This window comes from Aedes aegypti, chromosome 1 (assembly GCF_002204515.2).
Source record: "Aedes aegypti strain LVP_AGWG chromosome 1, AaegL5.0 Primary Assembly, whole genome shotgun sequence".
NCBI classification, from domain to species: Eukaryota; Metazoa; Arthropoda; class Insecta; order Diptera; family Culicidae; genus Aedes; species Aedes aegypti.
Window position 1 is genome coordinate 260291512 of NC_035107.1, and position 12044 is coordinate 260303555.

The 12044-nt window shown below is 38.1% G+C and overlaps 1 protein-coding gene across 8 annotated transcripts in view; it reads left to right on the forward strand.

Moving 5' to 3' along the window:
* The window catches only part of LOC5576734 (myb-like protein A), a 571099-nt gene that overhangs the window by 394329 nt on the left and 164726 nt on the right, over positions 1-12044 (forward strand). For 6 of the 8 annotated variants that reach the window (XM_021837660.1, XM_021837661.1, XM_021837662.1 and 3 more), the window contains one exon: positions 6291-6320. The exons of the other annotated variants lie outside the window; for them this stretch is intronic. In XM_021837660.1, the coding sequence (XP_021693352.1) occupies positions 6291-6320 (30 nt within the window). The remainder of the gene's footprint in view (positions 1-6290; positions 6321-12044) is intronic. 8 annotated transcript variants of the gene reach the window in all.

The following is a 12044-nucleotide window of genomic DNA, read 5'->3' on the forward strand; positions in this document are numbered from 1 at the left end:
ACTTTTGTAAAAAAGTGAAATTCCATCTCACTGTTAGGTGGATTGATCACAAAAATAATACTTGTTTTAAGGCGCACGAAAAAATGGCCCTTTCGAAACAACAAATTGATGAAAATAAAAACACACAGCCTTTTTATTTAGCAAATAGAAGAACTGTGTGTTTTTATTTTCTTCGATTTGTCTATTTAAAAGGAGAAAACTGCTTTTCAGTTTTGACTTTTGCACCATTTTTACTTGGGCCTTAAAAAGGGCTTCCACATCCCGAACAACTTTTCTGAAGACATCATACCTCTAAACCATATCGGGTGCAAAACAATTTTGATCATGAATATAGGCTCCTAAAAGCACTGTGCGGTGGAGGGGTTTAAGAAATTATTGGCATATTATTGGGGATTCTGTCCTCCAATAGACTCACACCTGAAAAATATTGTCCCACCAAAATATCCTCAAGGTGCGTGCTTCTGCTGAACTGCCATATAAACCGAGGAGAAAATATTTATTTCCCCACGTTGAAAATCTATTTGCCAACAAAACGAACAATACTCTTAAAAGTGATACCTAACACAGGGTGATCAGCGCACCAGGAAAACCGGGGAAAAGTCGGGAATTTCAAATCACCGGGAGAAAACCGGGATATATACGGGAATTTAAATCAACTTCGGTAACATTTTGCTTGCTAGTTATTGTTCCAGCCTGAGAGGAAGGCACACATACTGCACACGAAATATGAAACAACAAATTTCAAATTGCAAGATAACTCCCGCTCATCAACCACAATCAAGGCATCAATGCTTGGGAAAAACCGCTAGTTTTTTTTATTGTGTAGCTTCGATCTTTCTGAATAAACATGGAAAAAGGGCTATAGTTTTATGTGCATTTAATATTCATTTTGATTGGAAAAGAGTAAAAAGATGCATGTTTCAATACTTTATATTCGATCAAATTTAATGGTACTATTGTGAGATTTCTGATTGTGACAGTTCGTGACAGCAGCATCTCGGCTCTCCTTGACGTTCATACATTTTGTCGCTCCTTGACGTATTTTTTTTCCACAATTTCTTTGTGAATTTTTGTATTTTAATCCCAAGCTATTCAATAAAGTCAATGTTAACACAATGTTTATAAAACTGTTTCCAATTGAAATTGATTTGATCGATATTTTAATATTTTTAACATCAAGTTTAATGAAAAAACATCTTGCAAATATTGTTTTTTCATAACGTTTTATGGAGAATTTCATGTTACAAAATACAATGCTTGGATGCTATCAATTACATTTTTCAAAGCAAGCTTATATTAATTGCATTTACAACTTTCTTTAAAATTTAGCTGAAAATCCCTCCACTTAATACTTATTTTGCTAAAGGTATGACATTCTCAGAGTGACATTATTTCAATCATTTTTCGGAATCAAGTTATGGGAAAGTTTATCTAAATTTTCAAAAACATTTCTATTACATGCTTGCTATTATCTTCTGATGTTTAAGGCCTGCTACTTTCTTCTGATAGAGATTAGTTAGACAATTGATAAACTCCGTTTAAAGTCTTCCAAGATTGTGTGTCCGTTCTAAATTTAAACTATAGTTCATTCTAAATTTGACTCGATCTCCTCATACAAACAATAATTGAACATAGACTAACAAATTCCACGATTACTTAAAACGAGAGACGATAGAATATCGTTTCATATATCAGACTTAAATTTTGCAGAAAAATTATGGACCCACGAAATTTAAATGCGTGGCGAAATATCCAATTTCCATCTAATCCCAATAAGAATACTTTGGTGTATGACCAAAAAGCTCGGACTTGAAATCGTTTCAATTAATAAAAAAAAATATGATTTACGCTGCCGTTCTACGCATATTTGTCCTGCGGTCCATAAGGTTTACATAGAACATGGGACAAGTAGGCATTTTTTAGTTTATAATTAAACCGGGAATGTTTTTGAAATACCGGGAAAAAACGGGAGAAAAGCGGGAGAAAATCAGGAATTTGGAATTGACTTTTCACTGGCCACCCTGCTAACACTAGAAAGATTGTTTTGAGAAATTGATTTCTCTCTATCGATATATTTGACTTTCTGGCAAAAGATACTGTTTAGATTCTTAAACTTACTCTTGGCAGATTTTTGGCAAAATTACGCTGCCGCGGTAAAAGAACAAATAGTTAAAATATCAATCAATCTTTTAATTGAAGTATGGTACTAAACGAAGAATGATGTTTAGTTGTACAAAAACAATTTTTGAATAAAATAAGAAAATCGATGGTATTGTTCAATGAAAATCACGTTTTTGAACTTCAACAAATTTCGAAAAACTGCAGTTACATAGCTGTCAGATCTTAAACAGTAGTTGTAGAGTCGCGGGCGATTTACAATATAGGGTAAATTGGTATAATGCGCCACAACCGAGCAATACGCCCCACTTAATTTTCAAGGGATTGAGGCTTCTTTAACACGTAAATATGATTACATATCTTAAATATCCGCGAAAAAATGATGTTGCACATATAAGATCTTTGGGAAGTATAAACAATTAATAGAAATACCAAAAAATATCGAAAATCAGCTTTTTGGCGTAAAATATTGGGTCCGATAGGCAAACCCCGTTGGAAATGAAGCCCATCCTTTACTATTGTACTTATTACAAAAACTTCTACCGGAAGACGACTGCTAATGCACCCTTTTAATTTTAGCAAGTGGTGTAATTCTCCTTGGAAACATTTTTACAATTCTGCGGTTTTTTTCTACGGAAGGGGCATATTGCACGGTTTGTTTTGAAACGTCAAAATGTGGACCGTTTGCAGAAAACGTCTTGTACTCTTTTTATAAGCTACCTGACAAGAGAAAGTTGCATGCAGAGCATGACCAACTAAGAAAATAACACTTTGACACCAAAAACTATGGAAGTAATGCATTTTCCACTGCGATAGAGCAGTTTTTCCTTAGGGGGGGGGGGGGGGGTGTATTATACCTATTTACCCTACATTTACAATATATCCAAAGAACGCAACAAATTGCTTTCCGGGTTTTAATTAAAATTCTAATGAATAACTAGTTTTAGTAGAACCATTCGGATTATTGATGTAAGAGCTTTTTTCATGTTTTAAAACTAAATATTATGGGTAGTTAAAAAAAATTTTGTTTTGTTTAATGTATCTATAATTCTCCACGAATACATTGAAGTAAAGTTAAACTATGATTACGAGTTATAACGTTTTCATCTTCAAACCAAGTATTGCATTAAGGTGACACGGGACACCGTGTTATTTTCCCTATCTTTTGTCTCCATCTAACAATCATCATCAAAACATTGTGGAAGCAAATCTCGAGTTTTAGTGAACCGATGAAGCTGAAAATTTATTGGGTTGTGCACTACATACAATAGAACCATTGTGATACATTTTCACTTCGATATATGGAGTGTTTCTTGAGATTTGCTTTTTCAAATGGATAGGTTGGTTATGATGACGTCCCGTGCGGCCCTAACAATATCAAACAATTCTTTTCGAACCACCCTAGCAACTCACAAATCAACTTTGCAAGCACTTGTACGCAACTTTTTCTCGGCACATCTCAGCTCATTTCGCTTCTATCTGCACAACTAACTTGAATAGAAACTAGCTTTCATTAAGCTTATGCTATGAAAGCTTATTTCTACTCAGTTGCGTACAATCTAGCTTAGCCTCGGAACTTCCCGCTCCGCTGAACGGCTCTGAACGTCACAAGCAGCACTGTATCGTGTGTGGACTACTTGCAGGGGCTATCAGTGCTGGCTCAGATAGTCTGTAAAGTAAACGACTGGAGTTCACTGAAATAACAATCATACTCTTTTATAAATATTGGACATAGATTCTAAGTTTATAAATATCGTTGAAGACATTCATCGTTTACACTGAAATTTTCTTAATAAACTTAGATGAAGACATGCGTTTCAATATTTCTTGGTCGAACAGTATTTCGACGTACAGAGAGAGATAGATAAAAATTTTATTGGCGATAAAATGTAAGGCTCGTTCGCAAATTAAAATCATTATCTACAGTTTCGTGTACCTTTACTTTTCAAAATCTTATCAGTTAATGATTACGGTAGTTATACTTTCAAAATTATCGCTATTAACTTGGATTGGGATGCAGTAATCATCATTCTACAAGAACGTCATCGTGGCATTTAAGGTGAAACATCTCGGAATCCAAAGATGACCGGCACAATGGCCGACTTGTGCCCCTACTCACGTTTTCAAAGGCACTAATCTGGAGAAATAGTTGGCAAACGTCTTGATCTTCTTATTTTAAGCTTTCTGCCAGTGCACAAAGCCAAAAAAAGAGTGCACTGTTGTTGGACGATTTCTTCGCGAGATTTGTGCATTTGAAGTTTTAGTACAAGCTCAGAAGTTGATTCCAAACTGTTTCACCTTAAGCTTTGCGTTAGATCTCGAATATACATTAGATTGAAATCGAAAGGTGGAACTGCCGAATTGTGGCACAAAAAGTCGAAGCCCGTTGTTCAAAAAAATAACCAAACTTTCACAAATAGGTCAAAAATTGGTGCTCACCCCTACATTGTTTAACCCCTCTGCCAGCAGCTTTTTTCACCATAAAAAATGTTCAAATCGCGAAAACTTTTTTGTTTCTTAATATTTTTTCTATAATTTCTTCAAATTATCTTTAGAATCTTTATCGACATTGATCTCCACTCTCCAGGTTTTTAAGATATTCCTATCCTTGCTATATTCAATGTCTTTGGCCGCCATTTTATTTTAAGTCAATTTATAAAAAATGAGCTATTCAATGTAAGGTAACAAGGAACTTCTTTGAAAAAGTGATACAAATGGGTTGAGTCGTATCCAAGAAATTTAAAAATTACAATATGTTGTTTTTTTTTCTAATCTTCAAGATCTCTAACCATAAATGCTCTTTACTCGAAAACGGTTCCTCCAATTCGTTTACTTTTATTCACACCTCACTCATATCAATGTATTGTTTTGAAGAGAGAATAGCTTTACATAATAAAAAAAAATCTGTAGACTGAAATATTTACATGAGTTATGACTACGCGTTGATCCCTCAGCGAATTTCGGATCTAGATGACCTATGATCCATATCGGCACAGGTTCTAAAAGTAGATGAGTTTTTAGAGAACTTGTGAGAAAATGGTGCAATAAAATCGAAAAACAAAACATGTTTTTGCGATTTGCATATGTTTGAAAAAAGATGATGCTAGAGAGGTTAACTACAAAATATCCTCGAATTCGTTTAACTACACTGGATTTCAAACCCAGTCATCCCCAAGGTAACATTTGTAGTTTGTGTAACAGATTATTCATCTGAAATGAAGCTGTATAAACGATATAACCAACATTTTAGCTGAATAAGCTGTTATTCAGCTAAATGTTACCTGGGTCGTCTACGAGAATATGGTGTTTTTTCACATTGAAGCTATGTATATAAGGCTTCCCCAGCTCTGTAATTAGATATTCATATAATCTTTGTATTATACATCACAGGCATAGAATACCCATCGCAGGCTACCGTTTCGTAAAGCCTTCAATCCGTCTAAACCCTTAGCCACTCAAACTGGACAATGCAAACAATTCCACACGTCAGACAAGCGTTTACAACCCTTTCTTCGAAGACTTCAAGTGGCCTCCCCCTTAATCCGGAACATACATTCCGTTGCCTCGTCGAAACCCATACTGGATTCGATGGTTCGAAGATTACCGACGACGGTGGTTATCCCGACGGATGGATTAACGTTCCGGAATGCGTCCACCACTTTAGCCGCGGACCTGGACGATTATAAATAAAACACTTGTACCTAGAACAACGACTGAACAGCAAAGTGGATCATCCAGCAATCGCGTGGATTCCACGCCTTTGATCCCTCTTGATTGTAAAGTGTCGCAGCCGTAATTGGTCCCATCTGCGTGAGCGCTGCGATGACAGCTAGCTCCGATTGTGACAGTGGGACGTTGACAGTTGACGCCGTCGTCGCTTGTTTTTTGAGGTTATATTCACGTGAATCAATGCGTGATCTAGGGCAAAATCATATCACGTCCGTGGATTCGATTTACGTCAGCACTTTTGCTAGAAGGGATCAATTAGGCACGATCCAGCAGGGCTGGAGGGAAAAGCGATTGAAATCGATTTCATTGGTTCGGTGCGCTTTTTAATTGTTGTATCGCTCTTGCGTCATCTGCTTTTTTTTCTGCGCATTAAGTCAAATCACATCATTTATGTCATCTTGTGTTCACATGTTCTTTTTGTTTTTGTTTTTCTGTCATTTCAGATTCAGAACTTTCCTCCCTATCGCATGTTGGTAAGTGTGCTTCTTTTCGTGTTTGATCGGTTTTTTTACGACCATTGTTCTCATTGTTTTTGTTTTATTTTGTGTTTTTCTGCTTGACACGCGTCATTGTTTGCAATAAGATATGATTGTTTGGTTATGCTTATCTTTAGGTATCAAAACACACTTCCTGGTTCAGTATCAGGGTCACCCAACTTAACTTGTGCTAGCCGTGCTAGCGAATTTCCGTTTCAGCGATAACGATTTCTCCGGATCAAAACAAATGGCGAAACTGAACCATTTCTAGTCGACGTGATTATCTAAGTGGAAAAGAGAGATTACGATACAGATACCATTCGATTGGTCATCACTCGATCACGAGCCTTTCTCGTGATTTGAGCTTCGTACTTATTCCATTCGGAAGCTAAAAGGGTAATTAAGTGGAACCTAAAAGCTGTAATTTAATTGACTAGGCAAAAGCTGTTCCTGAGAAGCATTGCCGAGTGAGACGGGGTGTGATATGGCTTCCCTTTTTTCCGGTCCTGTCTCCTAGTTGTCTGCATTTATAATTGAACATGTCGTTGTGGAGAAAAATAAGTAAACGAGATAATAACGATAAGTGCAGGGTTCATTGGAAAACTGCAGGAAAACTACCGAACACTCCTCGAAGAGATGTCGTGGGAGAATACAGCTGAAGGAAACCATTTCCACCATCCACAGAAATCATGACCTTTTCCGCTACGATTTGCCTTTCCTTCAGTCTGATGGCTTCGTTTCAAGGATAGCGACAAAAATTTCCACGCAGAGATGATTGCCGTAATTGCGTTTCAACTGGAACATATTTCGAGTTTTCTCTAGTCGCGAGTATTCAAACTGTCAGGAAAATCACTCCAGTTATCATCCCACAATTGGGTTATTTTCCACAGCTTGATATCGTCTGTTCGGATTATATCACATCTGAATATCTAGGTTGATTTTTTCCCAAAGAGACCAGCTGCTGAGTGGAAGATAAGATAATGTTGCTAAATCTACTGTGAGTTAATGACAGACGACAAATTTGCTGAATCATTAATTCTGTTGGATAAAAAAAATGAGGGGAGATAAGATCGCGGCAATTTGAATATTTTTGTATGTGGAATACAGTAGTTTTATGTCTACATAAAACAACGAAACAAAACAAAAAAATGCTTTTCTGACTGTAAACAATTTTAGAATTTCTCTGGACGAATTCCCGATTAGGATTCTAACAGTATTCACGAAAGGGGTTCGAGCTGAGATTTTGACTGGAATTCTAATTAAATTCTCGATTGAGATTCTAGCAGACTCCACGATTGCGATTCTAGCAGAATCCCCGTATGGAATTCTAGCAGAATCTCCAAATGGAGTTGTAGCACAACATCTGAATATAATTGTAGCAAAATCCTTGAAAAGGACTCTAGCTGAACCCCCGAATGCCCGAATGAGATTCTAGCAGATTTCTAGCAAAATCTTTATATAGGGTTTAAGCATAATCTGCAAGTGAGTATCTAGAAGAATCCTCGAAATGGATCCCAACAGAATCCCCGAATAATACTCTAGCACGATTCACGAACAGGATTCTCGCAAAACCTTCGACTGGCTTTCTAGTGAAATCCCTGAATGAGATTCTAGCAGATTCCACGAATGTAATTCCAGCAGAATCCCTGTAAGGAATTCTAGCAGTATCCCCGAATTGAATTGTAGCCAAATCCCTTAATGGGATTCTAGCAGATACCCCGGATAGGATTCAAGCATATCCCGAATGGGATTCTAGCAGAATGCCCGAGTCAGATTCTAGCAGAACTCTCTAAAAGGATTCTAAGAAAAAACCCGAAAAGGATTATATCAGAATCTGTATATGGGATTCTAGCAAAATCTCCGAATTTGATTTTAGAAGAATCCCCGAATAGGATTGTATCAGAATCTCTATATGAGAGTCCAGCGAAACCTCCGAATTTGATTTTAGAAGAATCCTCGAAATGGATTCCCGCAGAATATTTGAATGGGATTCTAGTAGAATTCCTGAATGATGATTAAGAATCTTGGTTTGGATTGGAGAAGAATCTCGACTGAGACTCGAGAATCTCAGACGAGGTTTGTCTCGAATCTCGACTGAGATTTCGAGGTTTGTCTCGGATCTTAGACGAGATTCGTTTCGAATCTCACTCGAGATTCGTCTCGAATCCCACTCAAGATTTGCCTCGAATCTCAGTCGAGATTTGTCTCGAATCTCACTCGAGATTTGTCTCGAATCTCACTCGAGATTCGTCTCGAATTCCACTCAAGATTTGCCTCGAATCTCAGTCGAGATTTGTCTCGAATCTCAGTCGAGATTCGTCTCGAATTTCAGAACAAATTTGTCTCAAATCTCAGATGAGATTCGTCTCAAATCTCAAATCTCAGATGAGATTCGTCTCGAATCTCAGTAGAGATTTGTCTCGAATTTCATTCAAGATTCGTCTCGAATCTCACTCGAGATTCGTCTTGAATTTCACTTGAGATTCGTCTTGAATTTCACTCGAGATTCGTCTTGAATCTCACTCGAGATTTGTCTCGAATCTCACTCGAGATTCGTCTCGAATCTCACTCGAGTTTCGTCTCGAATCTCACTCGAGATTCCTCTCGAATCTCACTCGAGATTCGTCTCGAAACTCACTTGAGATTCGTCTCGAATCTCACTCAAGATTCAGTCGAATGAAGAAGTCGAAAGTGAGATTCGAGACGAATCTCGACTGAGATTCGAGACGAATCTCGAGTGAGATACGTGACGAATCTCGACTGAGATTCGAGATGAATCTCGACTGAGATTGAAGACGAATCTTGACTGAGATTGGAGACGCATCTCGACTGAGTTTCGCGACGAATGTCGACTGAGATTCGAGACGAATCTCTACTGAGATTCGAGATGAATTTTGGCTGAGATTCAAGACGTATCTCGAGTGAAATTCGAGACGAATCTCGAGTGAAATTCGAGACGAATCTCGAGTGAGATTTGAGATGAATCTCGAGAGAAATTCGAGATGAATCTCGAGTGAGATTCGAAACGAATTTCGAGGGAGATTCGAAAGGAATCTCGAGGGAGATTCGAAAGGAATCTCGAGGGAGATTCGAAAGGAATCTCAAGTGAGATTCGAGACGAATCTCAAGTGAGATTCGAGACGAATCTCAAGTGTGATTCGAGACGAATCTCAAGTGAGATTAAACCCGAATCTTGACTCAGATTCGAGACGAATATAGAGTAAGATTCGACACGCATCTTCATTTACAACGATTCTGCTTGAATCCTCAACTAACAAGATCCATTACTTGGATTTTAAAAGTTTTGTTTTGGAATTCCTGAAGAATTAAAACAGTAATTCAAGTGGAATACTGACGAGTTTTCAGTAGAATCCAAGATTCCAGCAGATTCTTATAGAATGCTAGCAGATTCTCGGCTGACATTCTTATCTAATACTGGGGAAGGTAAACGCTTCTGTTTTGATTGAACCTAATTAATCTCTCTCATCGATGTCAACGCCTCATCACGAGCCGTGTCAGCGACCTATTTCTCAACCGAAATCAGTTTTGAAACATACTAGGCAGCTGCCAACTACCTACTCGCCACTATTTTCGAACGATTTCATCCGCAGCTTGGCAGCAGAGCATCCCTCAATCGGAAATCAAGTTTGAGTCACTTGATGAATGTCCCATAGGCAAAAGGTTCAATGATCACTAGACGGCAGGCCTTCAGGGCTACCGTTACCACATGATTAGTGTCATTAATAGTTACTACCCGAGCAGAAGAAAATAACTACTGAATACCAAATTGAGGTATTCCATACCAGATAATTTCCAATACTACATACCTGAATGAGGTATGAATTAGCCCTGCATAAGAGGTAAAATACCTCAAATAATATCTCAAGCATATTCTACGAACACCAAACTGATAACTAGATCAGGTATTGTAATACCTCAATAATACTTGATGGATTTTCATATAAAAATGAAATTTTACAATTGTAGTTCAATACCTCCAGCAGACCTCAATAGCTGTTTAATACCTCAATGAAGTATTTTTAATTGTTTCAAAGATTTTTTTCAATACCATTATAATACCAAATTGAGGTATTGACAACTGAACAATACCTAATTTTGGTATGATACCAAAAAATGGTATGCATAAGTTATTGGGGAGTTATTTGTTCCTCCTCGGGTAGCTGTACAGTTACCGAAGCGTCGGCAAGAGAACTAGGATGAGCGTGTAGCAACAGAACCCCTAACGGGGTGAGAGTAGCAGCGATTCCGAGATTCATGGACGCGAACTCTCGCAGAAAAAAGCATCGAAATTGTAAACATGTTATTTTTCACTCGCTGTCACTCGATTCCATTATACGAGATGCATCCGGCTGGATGTGCGTTTAACCGGTGCACTGTTGTAGTGCAACGCGCATTAACAGCACACACAGAGTCCTGGGTTAATCCGTGCTGCTTTTGATACAGTAGTTGACGTCAACTGGCGAGCTGGTGAGGATCGCGCCCTGCTGGAGTTGTTATTGCGGGGATGTTAATTATCTGTGAACAAATATTTTTCTCACGACGACGCACTATTTGCATTAGTACGTGGTGTGGTGCCGGTCAGAAGAGCACATGCTAACCAGGCAGAAGATTCCAGACCAATCTCGAGCAGGAGGCTCGTCTGCCGGCTATTCTTCTGTGTGTTTGTGTGTTATCAATTTGGGTGATAATGAGGTTATTGGACGGGAACGGAAGCATACCGATCGTAGATAGGGTCACGGAAACAAGCGCCACAGCAGCTGAGAGCTAGAGAATTGCACAATGTTGGTTTATTCTTACGATGAGTTTTAAACACTAGTGCAATAAAAACAAAACAAGCCTGGTTATCGAGGTACTAGGTCAAAATACTGGCGATGTTCAAGATTGTGCCACATGCTAGAATTCCACTTAATGTTTCTGCTAGCATTTTAGTTGAAGATTCTATGAGAACCTTAGTTGCCAATGATCCAAATCACAGTTTGGTTCAAATTTTTGGACCATGTTTAAAATTAATGCTTGCGCCAGTGTTGCAAATAATGTTCCAATTTTATTTTATACCAGTTTTCTGCTCTAGTTTTTTGGAACAGGCTAACTGCCTGGTCCATTTTTGGTCGGATTTGGACCAAGATTCGATACATGTTTGTTACCAGTTTGGATTTTTTAGCTGGAACACCCACCGTCTCTAGTGCCTACTTATTTGAGGCAAATAAGAACAGGAACAATATTTAATCGCTGCTGTTTTTAATCAATATTTATTCCTATTCTAGCAATTCTTCTGCAAATTCCTTCGAGGAATCCTCCAGGAATTCATACAGAGACACCTCCAGGAACCATCAGCTTATTTTTCCGGGGAATCCTTGAGGAATTCCTGCGGGAATTCGTACATGGATTCCACCACGAATTCCTACGGGAATACATCTGAAGATTCCTCAACAAAATCATCCTACAGAAATTTCCAGGAGTTTTTCCAGGAATTCTATCAAAGTTCCTCCGATGTGTCGAACAGGATTTCCTCCAGGAATTCCTCCATCCTCTTTGGATGTTCTCCAGAAATTTCTCCGGGAATGTCCGTCACTAATTTCTCAGGTGATTTTAAAGAGAATTTATCCGGGTATTTTCTCCAAGAATTCCTCCGGGGATTTTCTCCTACATTCTACAGGGGGTTTCCAATAGCAATTCCTCATCCAGGCATTCATTACTACA